The 21,441-nt window shown below is 39.3% G+C and overlaps 1 protein-coding gene across 1 annotated transcript in view; it reads left to right on the plus strand.

Moving 5' to 3' along the window:
• Positions 1-984: 984 nt before the first annotated feature.
• The window catches only part of LOC130909099 (protoheme IX farnesyltransferase, mitochondrial), a 37,831-nt gene continuing 17,374 nt past the window's right edge, over positions 985-21,441 (plus strand). Inside the window, exons 1-4 of the mRNA XM_057825176.1 lie at positions 985-1,108; positions 1,517-1,659; positions 5,602-5,926; positions 6,001-6,125. Coding sequence (XP_057681159.1) covers positions 1,078-1,108; positions 1,517-1,659; positions 5,602-5,926; positions 6,001-6,125 — 624 coding nt within the window. The 5' untranslated portion in view covers positions 985-1,077. The remainder of the gene's footprint in view (positions 1,109-1,516; positions 1,660-5,601; positions 5,927-6,000; positions 6,126-21,441) is intronic.

Below are 21,441 nucleotides of genomic sequence, written 5' to 3' on the forward strand. Positions count from 1 at the left end.
GGTCAAGGCAACACCGCATACGTTCTATGCATGTGAGTGCAAATGGACAGTCGAAAACAGATCAGGATGACCCCCCTACCCGGCTGGCCCCTGTATACGGCATAGCAGACATTACATGTGCTCTGAGGGAACCCTAAATATTAAGCGATCATTGTGAATTTTTTCTCACAGTACTATGGCAACAAGTGGAATGCAATGAGAGGGTGTGCGAGATTAGTTTCCGGGATTTACTTTTTTGGGACACCCTAATACACATAATAAAATAAATAGTAGCCCATTTAAATAAAATAAATTGAAATGAGCTAAAACACCTGTAATTAAATAATAAGAATAATACACAGATCCTGCTTACACAATTACATTTATCAATTTCTGTGTGGCGATTTAATTTGAAAAAAATCCACCAATAAAACTTTTGAAAACTGTTCATAACAAAAAAAAAAAAATATTGAGGCATTTCATGTGTAAAATACATGTTAAAATCTTTGTCATTGGGATTGCTTTTCTCTTTAGCACAGGACTTCTTTTTTCTTCTTTCTTTCAGAAAGAAAGCTGACCGATACGCGGGGTCTGAAAGGCAAATTGTTGTTGGATTATTATCTTTAAATACCCGCTACTTTTTGAGCAGAATTCTAGCTTTGTATAGGCTACTGTTCCTATTGTTGAAAGCACGAAAGTGTGTAATAAACAACTAGCACATTTATATTTTGCATTTTGTTTTCTTACTGTACCGAAAATGAACCGAACCGTGACCTCAAAACCGAGGTACGTACCGAACCGAGATTTTTGTGTACGGTTACGCCCCTAGTTATTAGTAATGCAGAAAAAAATGAGAGCCACAATTTTAACTTTTCAATTTTATTTAATATTATTTGTGTTTTGTAAATGATTGGGCAACAAAATTGCAGTGCGTTTCACGGTTTTGACGATACATTTAATATATTTTAAGCGTTCCGCGTTGTGACGTCATCATCTGCCCCGGAAGTACTTGTCACTGAAACATCCTGTGGTCAAAATGGCGACTTACTGCATGTGAAGGAGACAGAGTTGGAAACCGGCTGTTTTTGACTCAAGATCATGTATAAAACGCAATGTAGTCGGCTAAGAGGTAATTGCACTTGAACGCGGACTGCACGGTGTCTTCTTTTTCTTTGTTAGACACCCGCACGTTTAAAAACAACGAGCGCGAGGACGACAGCTAGGTAGCTAAGTTGGCAGTCTATGGTTACCCAATGAGCCATCTAATATCTGTTATGTGACTTGACCTTTCTTTATTAAAGGTCGTTCTTTTCCACGGCTATTGATGTACGTTAAATACACGCTGGTCTGTAACACTGGCTGCAGTTTATGCTGTTTGTAATTGATATGTAGCGCTAAATAAGCTAATTTTGAAAATACTTGAGGGAAACTTGATTGCATGAAGCAAGGAAGGTGAGATGGAAGAGGGAAAGCAAAAACAATTTTTTTTAACCTACCTTTAGTGTAAGAACTCAGCACTGTCGTTTTTGTTTTGTAGGTTTGTTTGGAATAAGCATAAAACAGAAACTGGTGGAATATGGTCCCCGATGCAAACAGACAGCCCGTGGTCTCATTCTGATGCGCAGGAGAGCTCCGCCACACTGGATAACTTATCAGCATCTCAACTTCCTCAAACGCCAGGTAACTCTTTTATGAGACTCCCTATGTTTGTATAACTCTCACCTACTTTATATTTTATTTATTAACATTATATGCATTTTAAAAATATTGTTTTTAGAATACAATAGAAAGCCTTTATTGTCATCGTACATAGTACAGCGAGATTTAAAGCTTCGCCATAACGTGCACCACATAAAACATAATCAAAAGTACAATAAGGCTAATATTAAAATCACAGGTTACAGTGTAAAAAAACAACAACAAAAAACACACACTTATAATGAAAAATGTGCACATATACGAAGTGCTCGATTCTGCTGCATGCGTGTGCGCCGCCATTATATGGTTAAGTGTTTTTCACTTTATAGGTTCTTCAGGTTCATCCTGTTATTTTGTCATCTAATTTTTAGTTTCTATTAGTTGTTTATTTTTATTTTATTTCTTTTTACGTATTCTTAAAAGATCTTTATCTTTGCTTATACAGTGATCCCTCGCTACTTTGCGCCCTCAGTCCATAAATAAATGCTGTGTTTTATATAGCTGTCCCGATCCGATCACGTAGTTTCTCACTCTCTCTCCTGCCGCTTTCCTTGTTCAGGCAGAACACTGAAGTTGCTTATTAAAGTTAATGATGATGAGATAGTGTAAAGTGCTCTGAGCGCCTTGAAAGGTGGAAAAGCGCTATATAAGTGTAACACCATAACACCATTGACAGACAGTAAGGTTTGATCTCGCCAAAGACACTTGTTTGTGAAGATGCACGATAATATTGGTTACCATTAATTATCAGCCGATAATGGCAATTATGACGTCACACAGATAAGCCAGATAAAAAAAAAATCAACCGATAGTGCAATCTGATAATTATATATTTGATTTAGCCTCCAAATGTGTACAACTGAAGCAGTTTTGTCCAATTCAGCACCGCCGCGTTCTCAACCCCTCCCCTCTCTGAAGCCCCTGCGGGAGGGAGGGGTTGAGGAGGCGGAGTTACACAACAGAAGCAGTTGGAGCCTAGGAGATCATGGCGTCTCTGTTCCCAGTGTGGCTAGATTTATCCGTGTGTAAAAAAAACCCGACGGTCTCGCCATTTGCAAAACATGCACTGCATGCACAAGTTCCACGAGGTGGGAAAAAAGCTTCCTCATTCAACCCAAAGCGGGTGGTGAACTCCATGTAAGGCTAAACACCAGCACGAGACCAATAGTCGACAAGTCATCTTCTGATGCAGCCCGCTGCTCTGGCCGGTCCTTGCAGGCCGCCGCCTCGCCCTAAGCTGGGCGGGCAGGCGGGCCAAGCCCAGTTCCCCGGCGGCAGGACCTCTGGTGAACACCTCTGTTTCTCAAGCGTTCCCCCATGGCATGCGAGATACGAGGCGTGACCCTCCGTCCGGAGCAGAGCCAGGCCCCGAATATGCCACGGCGAGCCGGTCGTTGCGGGCGGATATCCGGTACAAACGTAGCTGCCGCCGCCACTCCGGTTCAACTCATTGAGCACAACGGCCAGACAGAGGCCTGGCACGGGTGCTAATTTGGCGGCCGGACGGACTGAAGGGCACAGGCGGGAGGACATGCCGGACAAGAGAGGTTTTTTTTTTTTAGCGAAATGACCCGAGAGCCTTACCCCCGGATAAAAAAATAATGCAGTTTATACGACCACCATTCTTCGTGAAAAACATGCCGATCACATCAGTTTTACCACAGACATTTGGACAAGTGATGTTAAGTAAGCATGCTTAGCATGACCGCACAGTGGTTAGATGATAACTTAAACATGGCCAAAACCACACAAGAAGTCAGCCAGCCAATAATGCATTCAGTGCGCTGTAAATTTATGACGTCTTAATCAGATCATTCTTCTTAAATCTCGCCAAATAATTTTCCCTATCTTGTTTTGAGTGGTAATGACAAGTTAACAGATGAATGCGACAGATTATTCCACTTAATTGAAGTACGTAGATATTGCCATTAGTTCTTATTAAGCCGATACATCTTAAAAAAAAAAAAAAAAAAAAATGGTCGTTTTTCACCTAGATCAAGAAAAAGTTGCTTTCAAATAATGTTTTGAACCATACCTATTCATGAATAAAGAACATTTCTGACAAACATTTTTTTTTAGGATTAAGTATAATAATGTATTGCTTAAAATAAGGCTGTTAAGCCTATTTTCAGATAGCTATTTTTCTTGAAGAAATCTAAGTGAAATACACTTGAAGCACTGGCAAATAATTTCACATATTTCCAATAGATTTACATTTAAAACTGACTAGTTTTAAGGAGGTGTGTTTTAGCAGTGTAGTAATGTTATCTATGCTAGGAGTGGCTTACTTTTAAAGGCATTTTGTGCAACTTCGGTATTTACTTTAAGTAATTGTTGCCAAACGTTTACCATTACACAATGTCAGAAAATCTGTCATTGTCTTGTTCACATTTGATGTTGAGAAAAAAGCTATAAATTATATTTTTGCACAGTAATATTTTCTCTTGTGTATACTTAAAAAATTTACATTAATCTTTTAATAGAATTATCGGCTTGATATTATTGGTTATCGGTTGGAACAAGGAGGAAATTATTGATTATTGTTATCGGTTGAAAAATGTATTATCGTGTGTCACTACTTGTAAGCAGAGACTTCAAAGCGCCACCACATGCATCAACATTGGTTAACTTGTTAAACAGTTGCTTTGGCAACTAATTGTAAGTTAGCAGCTCGAATGGATTTGAGTGGACTCACTCAATGAAGCATTTAGTAAAGGCAGGGCAAGCATTTTTCTACTCAATTCTTGTTTAAGAATTATTCGGTGGGACAATAACATTTTAAAACTTATCATAATTATTTGAAGTGCTTAAAAACATCAAAGGAAAAAAATGTATATTTATTAGGGCTGTCAAAATTATCGCGTTAACGGGCAGTAATTAATTATATTAATTAATCACGTTAAAATATTTGACGCAATTAATGCACATTTCCCGCTCAGACAGTATTCTGCCTTTTGGTAAGTTTTACAGCAAGGCTTTTTGTGCTGTCTAACAGCGAACTCTTGTGGTCGCTTTGCGACATGGTTTATTGTTTTCTTGCCAGTTCGATATGGCTGCACGACGTCTCGGGCTGACGCCTACGTTGTAATGTTGTGCTTATATGATCATTGGACAAGATTTGTCCGTAAGTATGGTTGTTGTAAAGAATGTACATATTATGTTAGTAAGCGAAATGTTATATTTTTTGTATGAGACGCTTTTTATGTTTAGTGAACCTGTATAGCGTGCTAAGCTAACGTTGTTGCTAGTGCAATGCTTGTGTACTTTTTTTTGTAGTTTTACGACGGTCTAAAGAGGACAATGGTTTGAGGCCATTTTATTAATAAATCAGATGAAAAAGGAATAAGTCCGATTTAAGGCATCGTTCACTAGCTGTCTAGCTTTGGAAAAAGTAGACGCTTCGGAGGGAGGACAGCATAGACAGATTTAAATGACAGTAGAGTGAAATGCCCACTACAGTCCTTATGTACCGTATGTTGAATGTATATATCCATCTTGTGTCTTATCTTTCCATTCCCACAATTTATTTTACAGAATATATATATAATTTACAGAAAAATACGGCATATTTTATAGATGGTTTGAATTGCGATTAATTGCGATTAATTACGATTAATTAATTTTTAAGCTGTAATTAACTCGATTAAAAATTGTAATCGTTTGACAGCCCTAATATATATATATATATATATATATATATTAATGATACTTTGTGGGAAAAAGTGAAAAAACATATCTTATATGTATCTCTTTCAAATGATAAATCTGAATAAATACATTGAAGACACTTTTTTTGGGGGAGGAGGGCGCTACTTCGCAGTTTTTCACTTATCGCGGTGGGTTCTGGTCCCCATTACCCCGAAAAACGACGGATTACTGTACCAACTTTTACACCTAATTATTTTTATTCTGCTTCATTATTAGTATGTGTCAAAGAACCTGGGTGAGCTCCACCAACGGGCCGCCCCCAAGCAGGTGGCGGTGCTTGCTGATGTTGACGAGAGCAATATTGATGAGAGGCGGGTCCAAAGAATCTCAACTATCAAGCCCGCAGTCGAGGACGTATCCACCTCGGAAGTGGCTCCAGAAGCACCAGTGACTGAGACGACATCGGATGAGACGCCACATGTTCAGGTTGAGACGGATGAAGCCAGAGAGGCGCGTCTGGACCGACAGTGGAAGCAACTAAAAGTGGAAGCTGCTGACCTGCCCGACATCTATGCCCGACTTGCAAAAATCAAACTCACAGGTACACAAGAGTGCACAAATGTCCAGAAGTTTGGAAATGTTCACCACGTGACATAAATGTCCTCTGTGTTTCAGCACTCGTAGTCACGACGGCAGCGGCCGGTTATGCAATGGCACCGGTGCCCTTTGATCCAACCATCTTCTTTGTGGCGTGTCTGGGGACGGGACTTGCTTCCAGTGCTGCCAATTCTATTAATCAGGTGAGCTTGCAAATGGAATGAGCTAAGTTTTAAACATCACATTGACATGGCTGGATGATGAGGCCTCATAGTAAAGTCTGTTCTCAGCCCAACCTACCTACAAGAAAAATGTGACCCCTCCCATTCATACAATGACACACAGCTATGGCATTTCTTTTGGTACATGAGAACAGCCCACAGGTACAAAAAAAAGATGGGGGACTGGCACTGCTGCTCTAAAGTTTTCCAATGTACAGTAATCTGCGTCTCCAACAATGAAAGAAGTCAAGGATGACATCTCTCGCTAATGCTATGTTGACGCTGTACTTCGGGATGTGCTATGTGATTTTCAGGGTTTGTGTAATGTGTGACCTCAGCCACTTACTGCAGAGTTGTGGGTCTTGGCTTCTAATTACTGGCGCAACAGTTCAACAACTTTGTCCAGCTTTTGTTTTGTTCTTTACCATGGTCTTTCTGGACCTGACACCCCCACTCTCCCCTCCATGCTGCTGAATTTGAATTGGCAGCTTTTGTTGGCTTTCAAGTTTTCATATATGGCGGAAAACACTCAGGTGATTTGAAGTTTGGCTTTGAGACCCCCAATTTGACCAAATTTCAAAATTGTCCTGTGTGCATGTGTGATACATCATTGGAAAGCTTAAAATCTTTATTTTCTGGGGTAAGAAAAAATTTGAACAGCAGGGCATTTTTGAAAAAAAAAAAAAAAAAATTAAGCTAGAGCACGCGAGAGCAGAATTAAAGACGTCATGATTTTAACGAGATATTATTGCATACTTACCTTATTTCGATCCAAAAACTCCATGTAGCATGTATCATCGAGTGTCAAGAAACAGATGTGAATGGCCACAGCCGGATTTTTGGGGGATTTTATGGGTGAGACATGGTCATAAAACAAGGGTCGCGATGCAGAAATCGCAGACATCGAGGAGTGTTCGAGTGTTACCCTTTTAAACATTTCTTTTCCAATTTTTCTTTGTTTGGATCGATTATTTATCATCTAACATATTGGGGAAAATGCGACAGTAACAAAAAAATACAATTTATCGATAGTTATGAGGTCGATATCCGTGACTTTTTTACAGACGCCATTTTTTTTATTGTGACATAATTTGTCTAAAAGTTTAAAATATGCGAGTGAATAATTTTTCAATGTCTTTTTTTTTTTTTTTTTTAAGCAAAATATTAGACATTGATTAATGTTTCTAAGCTAAAAATGACAGCCATTTTGAATAATAAATGTAATTACTTCCCCTGTTTTATGGCTGGGTTGAAACAAAAGCGGTTGCGTGACGTCTGTAAACGGGGGTTTTCAGGGTAAGACGGACAAATTAATAATAGTTCAGGGGCTTGATGCGCCATGAATCTGCTATGGCAGCATATAGACATTGTTCTATCAAACACAACAGTTCTTTTGGCTTAATATACAGCAGTTTATTTCGAAGAGGGGTGCAAGAGCAGAAACTGCTTTTTCAGTCGTCTGTGTTTTCCACCATGTACATATGAAATTATTATATTATTTTACATATGAAATTATGTCAACTTTTTAAGCACCAAAGTCACAAAATCTCAACAAGCAACGCTGCTGACTTTAACAAGCCAGAGCTGCAAATGTGGTGCCGGATGTAGTTACTACTTTGCACCAAAAGATGACAGAAATCTGCCACTTCACCCTGAACATCACTTGCGTGTTTCCATTCAAGGTTTTGGAGTTATTAGCGTTTGAAAACTTGTTTGAAGTTTTTGCGCACACGAAGAAGAGCGCACGGGCATGCGCACACATGAGGAAGTGCGCATTGGTTCCAAAGCAGTCGAGCAGCTGTGTGAAAGAGACAGAAGGGAAAGCCTGCAAGCCTGCTCGCACATTTGTTGCTTGTAAAGCATCCATGGAGACAACACCCGTACATAACCCCTTTTGTACTGTTTATAGTGCTTTTTCGATTGTGGTCGAATACTTGGGGCGAGTTTATGTGATTGTTTTTGATGATGTGCGGACACTAACTGATAGATGCTAATCGTTTGTGAAGATTGTTATTGCTGTATCAACAGTAGGGCTGCACCTATCGATTATTTTAGTAGTCGATTAATCGATGAACTAGTTAGTTCGAATAATCGAGTAATCGGATAAGGAACATGAAAAATTAAAATACCTGAGTTGAGCCTCAAATGGTATAAAAAAAAAAAATGAAGATCTATGTGCAACAAAAGGACAATTGGCTTTGATAGCAAAAGTCTGCTAGCTTAAATGCCATAAAATGCTAACTTTTTACTTATTTATTTATTTAACAATGCTCTTAACAAATGGTTCAGACACATATTCCCGCAAACAACGGCTAAATATACTTACAAACTAAATTACGAATGCATTAAAAAAAACATTAGGTCAAACAAAAACCTATGCTTATGTTGGTCTTAACAGGGAGCAGCTGGATTCACCCATGTGAAATGAGGCAGACCAGAGGGCAGGGTATCCACCTAAATCAATATAACTAAATGCAAACACTTTCTGAATAAGCCATTACAGCACCACTTTAATGAAACGAATACTCGAAGCAGCAAAATTTAATTTGAATCTTTTTTTGTAATCGAATACTCGAGTCGATTAATCGTTGCAGCACTAATCAACAGCTAGATATACATGCAAATTTTAATTGCTATTATTGAAGGGTGAAACTGATTTAATTAAATTTTTATCTGAGTTATATTATGCAAATTTTGATGTCACGAGCAGCTGAATAAAGTCAGCAAACCACAGGGACGTCTGACATCGTCATTTCGGAGCTTAAGATCGCAGTCTAGCTAGGACTTGGCTCGAACATCTTGCTGAGGACAGTACAATGACGTATAATGTTTTTTAGGGATATTTAGGGGTACTTAAAGGGTTAATTCCTACTTGCTGGGAAATTCGGGTTACGTCGCCAGCGCAGGAATGGAACTCATTCGTAAAATAGGGAGAAAATAACATAGCAAATAAGGGACATTCCAAGGCATTTCTCCAATCCGTAATGTGCTGTAATAGTTTTATTGTATACATTTCATCCAATTATATGTAGTAACATTTTTTTATAATAATTTTTGGGGGGCAAGCATTAGAAAGGCGGTCAAAAGATTTCTTTTTACATATTTATTTTTGTAAATACCATATCAAAAATCTATCTGTAATACTGTGGCCACAGAGCGTCTCTGTTCCTGGGTGGAAAGAATCACAAGGTCTAGTGTGGAGTTTCCACACACGGTTTGGCCGCTGCAGGTGTTCCGGCTGTCGTCACCTTGCAGTCTGACGACTATGTAAGCTAATTGGATAATTGAGTTGTACCAGAGTTTCACGCCGGTGGATAATAGACCTCCGGGGGGACGTGTGAAGGCACCCCCGCCATGCAATCCCAAACGAGTCCGTGTTTGTTTTGCTTCGCGTCGGCGCGAGCCCGTCTAGTGTCATTTCTGTTTTCTTTTGTGTCTGTGCGATGTCTCCTGCCGAGAGGCTGGCATGCACGAGCGAGCACTCGCCATCCCGCCACGAGCGAGCCCCCATAACCCCCACTCTCCTCGCGTTGCCACTCAAAACTGCGTCCTGTTCAGGCATTCATTATTTACCCTCTTGCTTGTCTGCATTTTGGGCAGGGCTCTTCCTAGGGAGTCATTTCAATAGAGCAGTTGCCCTTACCCGTTGTTTTATCTTTTGTCCAACAGAGTCCTGATTATCCTTCATGGTGAAGATTCTTCTATACACTATACACAAAAAAAAATGCAAACAAAACCATTTACTTTGTTTAAAATGACCTAATTGGGCTACCCCACATAGGGTTTTCTTTTTTCGGGAGTTACATGGGTTATCATACTTTCCTCCTCTTGTATTCGGTTTCGTATGGCTGTTGTTTGTCTGTAAGAACAAATAATGGGAATATTATCAAACTTGCAGGATATGTTTGCAATATAAAATAGAAGAGATGATTAAATTTTGGGGTCATGAGGTCAAAGTTTACAGAGGTCAGAAAAAGAATTTCATGATAACTCGATAACGGCTCAGCTTTAACTCAAATTTGCAGGGTAGGGGTTATTATGAGAAGAGAAACGGTCAAAGGTCGCAGAGGTCAGAAATATGGCAATGCTTTGAATTTGGCTTATTAGGCGGAAGTCTGCTGTCTGAGTGCTCCTCTAGTTTACAAAAATTTTTGGAAGGAATTTCAGAGAAATATACAGGTATACCATCATTGAAGTATATTAAAATATGTGCAACAATAACACCGTTTATCGTTGGTTTCGATCTTCATTGTCACATATCAACACTATTTCTATTTAAAAGGTCCGTTAATTATCCCTGTATGTTACTGTGGAAGCTGAAAGCTTCCTATGTGAATTGTGTAACTCCGAGGAGAATTTTTAGGGGGGGTCGGGAGATTTTTTAAATTATTATCATTAGATGCATCGCGATTCGACATGTGACGATTCGTTTACTATTCATAAATGTTCAAAAACGATGATTTTCCTTAAAAACTTTATGACCGCCGCTAGTAGCGGAACGAAATTCAAGACATGTCTGCTGCCTGGACACCTTTAACGCATGTACGCACGGACACAGAATGATAGATGCAGCTGGTTACTGTGCAAGAGATTTACGCCTTTTCAAAAGATTTGAAAATAAATTTGTGTGTGAGACAGCCAGAAACCCGGAGGTCGCGCTTCTGTGCACAAATTATTTTTTAGAGCGAGAATGGAAGAGAGTTCATTGCTTCTTGCCTTTCAGTTGTCCAGCAGTAGGTTCAAGTCGTGTTAATTGGAAAATGTCCCTGGTGTGTTGCTAAGTTCCGTGTGCGTCTACAAGAGGTGAGTACACGAACCCTTTCGTACTGTTTAGCCTTTATTGTTTTTTTTTTTTTTTTATGTTACTAGTTAGTGCCATACGTTATGCTAATAAGCGACTTCGCTGACATGTATTTCCAAGTTGTGCGTTGTTTGGTGGTGTACAAATTATTCCAGATGCAGAACGTGTAAAACCAGGATTAAGTACAGCGGTAACACTACAAACATGCGAAATAGTACAGACATTTGTGAAAACAAAGTATTTTGGTTAAAAGAAGTCTTATTTCTAAAGACACTTTGTTTGTTCCCAGAAAATGTGAAATTATATTGTTGAGTAAGGGTGTAACGGTACATGTATTTGTATTGAACTGTTTTTGTATGGGGTGCTCGGTTCGGAACGGAGGCGTACCGAACGAGTTTCTGACGTAATGTAACCCTTATTTTTCGAGGCTGTGAGTCGATCGTGGTACAGTTTCTATGTCTAAATTATATTTACTCCGTCTTCTCTATTATAATGAGGACCAACACGGTAGGACAGTAAGAAACGTCAACGGCGCGACAACAATATTTTGTTGGGTTGTACAGTGTACCGGACCATATTTCCTCCACACCCTTCTCACCTTTTTAACCCCTGACCATTTTTATGCCTGGTGGGTACTAACCAAAGTGTTGCGCAACGAATCACTGATTTCTCAAACTGAAGCCTCAAAATGGCCTTCATAAGGTAATAACCAAACCGTTGTGTTGCATTGCTTGTAGCGCTACCCATCTTGTCTTAGGGCTTCAGGTTAGTTTTCAGCCGTGGGAAGGGTTTGTGGGGGTTGTGCAATAAAGGTCAAGCATGTGACCATTTTGGCAGATCCGAAGCGTCCACTTCCTCAACGCAGATGCTGTGCTCAAGATGCCATTATCCCCGGGCTTAGCTGAAACAAAAGCGCTTGTTGATCTTTGACTCAAGCACCCTTGATGCTCGCAGCTCCGAGGACACATGGAGAGGCCTTTAAATTTGTTTTAATTGCCACGCAAAGAAGACTCCCCGATGACCCACTCCCATCTCAGATGAATCTTTAACGAGGCTGCCTTGTTTTAGGCTTAATTTATTTAAAGCCTTTTTGTCTTGTGTCCATTTGAACTACAAATCTCCCGCAGCCTCAGATGGAAGACAGATGCTTTAGTCTGATAAAGACAAACCACGTCCGCCAAATAATCGCTTACAGCGAGAGAAAAGGTTAACGGCATTAGCATATGAGTAAGTCCGCATTTAATTGGGCAACATTGGCAATGTGTTAATGGTTACGCCATTTAAAGTAGTACCTGTTTATCTGGTTGTTTGTACAAATTTGCTACAAATTCTTTAACTACGTTTTCTTAGGCTATATTAGGCTATGTATTATGTGTCTTGTTGAATAGTATCACTGCAACGACTGCTGCTTTTTTGCGCTCTGTTTACATGTAAAGCTGTAGAGAAACTCTGCAAAATTCTCGGAAGTGCATAGTGTACCTTGGCTCCAAAATTTGCAACAAATCATTGTGTTTGATGGGCATAAATGGCAATGTTGAGCTCTATTGACTCAATTTATGGTCATGGGCTCCATTCTTAAACATAAACGTATATATAATTACAGGGGTTGGACAAAATAATGGAAACGCCTAACATTTTGGTATTGAACATAATTGTTAAGGAATAGCATGAGGAATATTCTAATGAAGTTGAGTATCTCGTATGGCTGGCACAATCCCCAGACCTCAACATTATTGAGCATTTATGGTCAGTTTTAGAGATTCAATTAAGACGTCGATTTCCACCGCCATCGTCTCTAAGAGTTAAGAGGGTTTTCTAACTGAAGAATTGCTTAAAATTCCTTTGGAAACAATTCACAAGTTGTATTAATCAATCCCTCGGAGAACTGAGGCTGTAATTGCCGCAAAAGATGGACCTACACCACATTAAATTAGGTTTTGTTCATTTTTTTAAGGTGTTTCCATTATTTTGTCCAACCCCTGTATATAATCATATAATTCAGTGAAAAATGCTTCAAATTGAAGAGAATAGACCGAAGAGAATAAATTACTACAATTTCATTGAACAAACATTAGGATTTAGGATATAAATGGTTAGGTAACAGCTCACTGACATCAACACTTCATCTCCACTGTGAAGCATGGTGTAGGGAGCATCATGATTTAGGGGCTGTTTTTCTGCCTAAGGGCCTGGACAACTTGCAATCATTAACGGAAGAATGGATTCAGAAGTTTATAAGGATATTTTGCAGGAAAATCTGAGGCCGTCCGTCAGATAGTTAAAGCTAAAAAGAGGATGGATGCTGCAACAAGACAATGATACAAAACACAGAGGTAAATCATCAGAATGGTTTCAGAAGAACAAAGTACATGTTTTGGAGTGGCCAAGTCAAAATCCAGACTTGAACCCCATTGAAATGCTGTGGCATGAACTAAAGACAGCGATTCATGCAAGACATCCCGGGAATCTGACTGAACTACAGCAGTACTGTAGAGAAGAATGGGCCAAGATTAGTCATGATCGATGTGCCAGACTGATCTGCAGCTACAGGAAATTGTCTGGTTAAAGTTATTGCTACCAAAGGGGGGGGGGGGGGGGGCACAAAATATTAAATGTAATGGTTCACTTACTTATTTTACCCCTTCTGTCACTGTTTTTATACTATCCTCATTAAAATATGAAAACCTATCAATGTTTGGGTGGTTTTAGTTAAAGCAGACAGTTTTTTTTTTTTTTTTTTAATCTGTGTAATTTTGACAAAGATCAGATCACATTTGATGGGGATTTTATGCAGAAATGTGAGAAATTCCAAAAGAGAAATTCCAAAGGGTTCATATACTTTTTCATACCACTGTATTCCTGAAACATCATCCAGCACTCAAAAAATATTTTATGTTTGAACAACATATATCTTTTATTGTAAAATTTTCTCTATTTGAGTGCAATCCTGCCTAAATGCAGGATTCTAAATACCCGATGCCTCCGTTTTTGCAGTCAAGGCCAAAATGAGCCCACATTTCACACTTAAAAAAGGAGTTATCTGAGAAACCACTAGAGGGCGACGTACACAAATCTCTACTCGGATTAGTCAAATGTTGCTGTTACTTCGCGTGCATGCTGCCAACTACTGGATGGGAGTAGAAGTGCAGCCACTGAATTGTTTGTTTCCCCCAACGACACGAGTAAGGATTGATACAGACTGATTTTGAATCGATACGAGAATTGCATGACATAATATCATGATATATCTCATCTAATAAATGGAGATGTCAATACATGTAAAAGTGTAAAGGCCTGGCCACTAAGGCCTGAATTTTTACCTAAAGAACCCAGTCATCGCTTCAAAGACAAAGGTTATGTCACTGAAGATGACCTCAGCCTGTCATTATTGCCTGTCAAGATGATTCACTACAAGCTTGTCAGGGCAAACACGTCACTGCCACTGAAGGGCTTTACAGACAGGTGGAGGCTCTGCTCCCTGCCTCCGTGGTTGCCCTTTTAGTTGAGGGAAAACACTGTGATTACGTGCCTCATGTCAGAAATGCCGACACAAGCCAAACTTGAGTCAGAAGGGGAACCACCCTGCTGAATGGCACCTGACATCAGTGAACCTTTCTGCACCTCAGCTTCTGTTGATGACAACAGCTGAATAAATGCCCAGAAACAAAGCGGAACTCGCAGTGATATGTTTGTCTCTGCTGTGTTTTCAGCAGGTCGCGAAACGATGAAGGCGACTTTTGAAAAAGTGTTGCATTTTTACTGCTTTTGTCAGCATTATTAACAGGTGTTGTATAGTCCTTGATTGTTGTTTGATGTCTTACATTAGTAGTAATGTATAATAACATGTTTGAAGGTGAACACTAGGGATGTCCCCTATCCGATCCCGGGATCGGAAATTGGGCCGATCGGGCCATTTTTTATAGGATCGGAATCGGGTGGAAAGGATTGTTTTTTAAGGGCTAAAAAGTAACAAAATAATCCAGAAATACAATGGTATTGCCAAAAGAAACAAAAATATATGTTTTATACTCCGCACCACTCCTAGAAGAAGCAGAAGAAGAAGTACTATGGTGGTACACCCCAGCTTGACGATGTATACAATGAAGAAAATAAGTATTTGAACACCCTGCTGTTTTGCAAGTTCTCCCACTTAGAAATCATGGAGGGGTCTGAAATTTTCAACTTAGAAATCATGGAGGGGTCTGAAATTTTCATCGTAGGTGCATGTCCACTGTGAGAGGGATAATCTATAAAGAAAAATCCATAAATCACAGTGAATGTTTTTTTTTATGATTTATTTGTGTGATACAGCTTCAAAGAAGTATTTGAACACCAGAGAAAATGAATGTTAATATTTGATACAGTAGCCTTTATTTGCAATTACAGAGGCCAAACCTTTCCTGTAGTTTTTCACCAGGTTTGCATACACTGCAGGAGGGATCTTGGCTTTCTTCTCTAGATCGTCAGGTTTCTGGGCTGTCGCTGAGAAACACGGAGTTTGAGCTCCCTCCAAAGTTTTTCTTTTGGATTTAGGTCTGGAGACAGGCTAGGCCATGCTCAAACCTTCTTATGGAGCCACTCCTTGGTTTTCCTGGCTCTGTGCTTCGGGGCATTGTCTTGTTGGAAGACCCAGCACAACCCATCTTCAATGCTCTGACTGAGGGAAGGAGGTTGTTCCTCAAAATCTCACAATACATGGCCCCAGAATCCTCCCTTTAATTAAGTGCACGCGTCCTGGCACATAAAAGAAAAACACCCCAAAGCATGATGCTACCACCCCCATGCTTCCCAGTAGGGATGGTGTTCTTGGGATAGTACTCATGTTCTTCTTCCCCCAAACACGGTTAGTGGAAATATGACCAAAAAGTTCTATTTTGGTCTGATCTTACAACAAAATTTGCTCTCATGACTCTTCTGTATAATCCAAATGGTCATAGGTAAACGTAAGGTGGGCCCTGTGTGCTTGCCTGGCACGGCCAGACTGTTCTCCCTGTATTTTTCAAACACTGTGAGAATAGTCTGAGACCCAGCTCCTTATTGGCCTCTCGAGCCCGAACGAAATCGTCCGTGCAATCAGATTAGTTTATTTGCGTGACGTGTTATTAACGAGCAACGTTACTCTTGCGCGATGGAAGTAGTCTCCACAACAACACAGATGGCGAACGGGAAAGCTGAGAATATGTTCCTATCTGCGGTAAATTCAGTTTTAAATGACCAAAAACACATTGAGTCGCTAAAACTAACAGTCTGTCTCGCGCTAGCCATGTTGAATAAACTTCTCCGTTCTCCACTCTCCTCGTTTCCTCGCACTAGTTTCTTGTCGATTTACCAATGTCCCGTCCGCCCGTCGCTTATTGGTCCACTCCGCTGTCTGTTTGCTGTGGCCAGCTCCGCCCTGGGAAATTGATCCGCTGAACAGTCGCCAGACTCTATAGCTGGAACAACTTGTGTGCTGGTTTAAGCAGGGGAACCTTTCATGCCATGCATGATTTCAAACCATGACGTCTTCGTGTATTACCAACAGTCACCTTGGAAACGGTGGTCCCACCTCTTTTCAGATAATTGACCAACACCTGTCGATATTGAGACCCCATGAGGTGATATCTTACATGGGACTCCACTCCGATTGAGATTGAATGTCATGTTTAGTTTCTTCAATTTTCTAATGATTGCTTCAACAGTGGACCTTTTTTAGCAAGCTGCTTGGCAATTGCTCTGTAGCCCTCCGTATGAGGTGTACAATTTTGTCTCTGGTGTCTTTGGACAGCTCTTTTGTCTTGGCCATGTTACAAGTTTGAGTCTTACTGATCATATGGGGTTGACTGGTGTCTTTATGCAGCTAATGACCTCAAACAGGAGCATCTGATTCAGGGTAATAGTGGAGGTGGACTTTTAATAGGCGGACTAACAGGTCTTTCAGGGTCAGATTTCTATCTGATATACAGGCGTTCAAATACGTATTTGCAGCTGTATCTCACAAATAAATTGTTAAAAAAAAATCATACATTCAGATTTACTGATTTTTCTTTTTAGATTCTCTCTCTCACAGTAAAAATGCACCTCCGATGAAAATGTCAGACCCTTTCATGATTTCTACGTAGAACAACTTGCAAAATACCAGGGTGTTCAAATACTTACAGTGGGGAGAACAAATATTTGATACACAATCAATGGGAAAACCCATTGGCAGTGTATCAAATACTTGTTCTCCCCACTGTATTTTCTTCACTGTACAAGACTAATACACACAAATTTGTCAGTCTGAAACAAATATGTCATAACAGGATGTCACGCACCAAATCAATAGGGACCCACAATATGAGCATACAAATATCTTTGTGATTCATTGTAATGATGCCGTTTTTCTGAGATTTTTGTACTTTTATAGTGTTCGACCTCAGTGAACTCTTCGGTCCGACGGGTTTTCACAAACAAAACTCTGGTAGCTTGTCTTCGCAAACTCTATATCTCTATATCAAAATTGGTTTATAGTCCCACACTGAGCAAATCCATTTTTTTTTTTTTTTCTACAGTATAAGCATGTTTTTCTTGGTTTGTGCCAATTATACAGGAACAAAACACTCGAAGGTAAACACAAGTATCTGCTTTAGAGTTTGGGAGTCAGGCTCACTTTTGATTTCACACTAAAGAATGAACTTAGGTCATCTTGATAATCACCACGTCTGTTCAGTATTCTCCATTTATAGAATTAGCCCTTGCTCTTTGTTTACATATGTATTACGTTCACCTCTACTCATGTATGAAAAAAAAAAAAACTGACATATTTGGTGGTCTTTTCCTCCCTTTTTTCACGCATTTGGATGCAATTCAGTGGTCATTACCTGCCTACTTACATGCCTCTATTACTAAGCACATTAGTGCTTTTAACACATTTTATTCTAGTTCAAGCTGTAATTTATTAAACTACCACTCAACATTAATCACTCTGCAAGACCTGTGTTCTTGTGTGTATGTCTACACAGGAGGATGTGGAATATTTTAGTTGTGTAGCTTACCCAGATTCCGGGGATGAAACGGTTCCACTCTGTGTGTTCTTGGACGAGATCTTATGTTGTGGTCTTTCACACGTATGCTGCTCCTGCTTCCTGCTCGTACAGTATGCACTTTATCTCTTAAATGTGGCTGCCTAATTATTGCATGAGTGGGTCGGAGAAACCCTTTCAAGTGTAATAGTGTCTCTTTAGCCGCCCACTGTGATCTGGTTTTGTCTAAAAGCAATGGGTTGAGTTGGATATGGATATTTGACCAATCTCTATTTAGTATTAGGACAGTAATGATTTTTCTTCACACATTCATTAGATAAAATGCCACGAAATAAAACTCAGTTGAAATGGGCAAAGGAATCTTTTCTGGCCTCTTGACCACCGTTGTTAGTGACGGCGACGCTCTGATTGGCAGAGAGACATTGGCAGCGGTTCAGCTGGCATGCGCTCGATTAGCAGTTGGAAGTACAGACACAGCGAATTACTTGAATCTCCTCATGTTATTCAGACCATTATTGCGAACCTCTCTAAGGATCGGTCGGCTGCTTGACGGGTGAAAATGTAGCCAGTAGAATGGAGATTTTGTAGGGGGAAAATGGCTAAATTTGGAACATTATTCTTTTTTTTGTCCATTTGATCAAGGAGAGCTTTGTTTTACATCTAGTCAATCACATAAAGGAAAGTTTTCAGAGTGAGGCTTAAAATAATAGTGTCTATTTTTGTGTTATGGTGACGACCATGGGGAATAAATTATGTCGCAGTTTGTTACGCATACAGAGCATGTCTTTTTATTACTTATGTCACTTCTGTTGCACTAAGAATAGTTCAGTTGTTCGCGCATGGCATACAAACTTGAATTTCAACGTGACATCCATTTTTTAGTTTCTTTTGGGGAAAAAATGCCTACCCAGATTATTAATGTTCAGATGATTGTTTGGGGTATTACTGCAGGGTTTGTGCGGGTCATTAAAAAGCATTAAAATTCATTAAACATTTTTGTCAAAATTCAGGCACTAAGAAGAAACTAAATGTTCAAGGCATTACAAAATTTGTAAACTGGACAGTTAAAACTTTTTTTTTTTTTTTTTTTACATAATTCATTTATCAAAATAAAATGTATTAAAAAAGCATTAAGAAATTTGCTGATACCTGTAGAAACCATGTACTGCTGGCATAATGTTGAGTTTCTGGGTGGAAACTCAGAAAATATGAACAAAAATCCAAGAAATATGACTTGGTATTTAAAGGGAGCGTCAGCAGAACGAAATCAAATGCCTTTTGTGATTGTTGTTGTATCATTTTGTAGCCACTGTATGGCGTACACAATTCTCTGAGTAAAATATTTTGTGTTAAAGTTGCGCTAAAGCAGATTTGCTTACATTATTTTTCACAACATGAAACCATTTTATCGGATTTGCATGATAATTTGTGTTGAAAATGCCCTGAATGTCATTTTTAAGCAATTTAAGTTGGTCCTTTATGAATGGTCTTCTACTTTCTACTTTGATTGGTTTTCTACTTTCTACTAGAGCTGTATTCATGTATTCACTATAAGACAGCGCTTGCATAACACTAACCCCGCCCGGCTACCAGCGCCGGGCGCCACCACGCAACCCACCCTAGCGATACTCGGGACAAGGTAAAATTAGTTAGCGTAGCGCTTATAAATACGATTAATGTTACTGTACCTTGCTAACGTAACGATAGCCCTGCAGAGGTCTAGGTTTAATAATTATGACTACTGTCGATGCGTGGCTGACGTGTCTTTCATACAGGCTTTATTTAATCTGTAAAAAGACAGCACTGTAGAGTGATGAGGGTGGAAAATAAAAACATAATAAAGTTACCGGCAATTTTAGCTCGGTAGTCATTGCTGGATAAAACCCCAAGTAGCTCAGGTGCTTAATGTGCTTCAATACAGCAGGTATCATACATTTATTTTGAACACTGCAAAAACGCAAAATCCTATCAGGACTTACAATTTAGACTTAAACTTAACTAGAATTTAAAAATAGCTTGACACAAATTAAAATTCAATTGAAACACTTATTAAAAACACCTAACTTTTGAGTGATGTGTGTTATCAAGTTTAATGACATTTTTAGCTAAGAAATAAGAATTTTCTTTTTATAAGATCTTAAGTTTTTTGAGTGAAAGCAGTGAATTTGTAGTTTTTCTTCTAGTCACATCTGGGATGCAATTGTTGGCTGTCAACAATGTAGATGTGAAATAAAGTCATGGTCAAAAATGGTTCAGAATTAGGTGAAATGTCTTGTTTTCTCATGCATGTTTATAATTGCTCTAAAAAAAAAATTACTCAATCGATTTCAGTAGAATACTCAATTACGAAAATATTCGATAGCTGCAGCCCCAGTTTGTACAAAACCTCGATTTTCATTCGTATGTGGCTGACTGTATCCAGTTTCCATATGCAGTACTTAGATTTCAATCTTTGCTCTAATTGGGTGTAGTTGTGTGGCTGTGGCGATTTTTTTTCACTGTTAGAACATGCCAGTGGCAGCTGCTGCAAGCTTTGTTTTAAAATTGCACTCTCAAAATAAAATATTCAATCATTTGATGCCAACGCACTCACATGGTGCGTCAGGGCTGGCGGTCATCTTCGTGGAACAATCATTTGGAGGCGACAGATAATAGGACAGTGAAAAAACAAAAGTCTACCGTTAACCAGGCGAGGAAGTTGACTCAGTGCTTTGTATTATTTCATATATAACAAAATTATTTATCTTCACATTTATGACATACTGAGATGTTTTAAGGCCAAGTTCATCAAATTTTAGACCTTTTGAATGATTTCATCAAAACGTTTCTTTTATCCCTTGTTGATTGTTCTATGCTAAAACTAGAGGTGCACGATAATTATCGGTCCGATAATGGGAATTATGACATCATCCCAATAAATCTAATAACATTATTTATCGGCCCGATAATATTTTTGGGACGTGTCGGTGGATTGGGATGTGTGTGTTTGTTTCTACTCCTGTTTTACCAGTATGCAAAGATTTGCTACAGTTCTAGAGGCCATATTTTTTCACCAATGAGTGATAAACCTTACTATGGCAATTAGAACATGTTTGCATTCTACAGTGTCATGTTCACAAGTTCTTGAGAGGCCTTTTGGTTATTGATGGGCTTGCTGTTCTACAGTATAATTGCCAGGTTACGAAAGTTGTTTCATGGACCAAGACCGCAAAAGCCTCCTCGTCTGTTACAACAAATGTTTTATCTCCTCCTTGTATCGGCCTTGAGGAGCAGGAAGTTATCAATATCGGTATTGGTTTCAAAAAATGGATATCGTGCACCCCTAGCTAAAACCCCTAACACAAGTTAGAAACCATCATGTCCTTTAAGATATTTGAATTCCATAATCGGGGATTACAAGACAAATTATCAATTTTTAGATGACAGCTATCACCAAATGCGAAAATATTTTGATATCCATCTTAATTGTTTGTTTGTGGTTCCACTCATGCTG

Source organism: Corythoichthys intestinalis, chromosome 21, assembly GCF_030265065.1.
Source record: "Corythoichthys intestinalis isolate RoL2023-P3 chromosome 21, ASM3026506v1, whole genome shotgun sequence".
NCBI lineage: Eukaryota > Metazoa > Chordata > Actinopteri > Syngnathiformes > Syngnathidae > Corythoichthys > Corythoichthys intestinalis.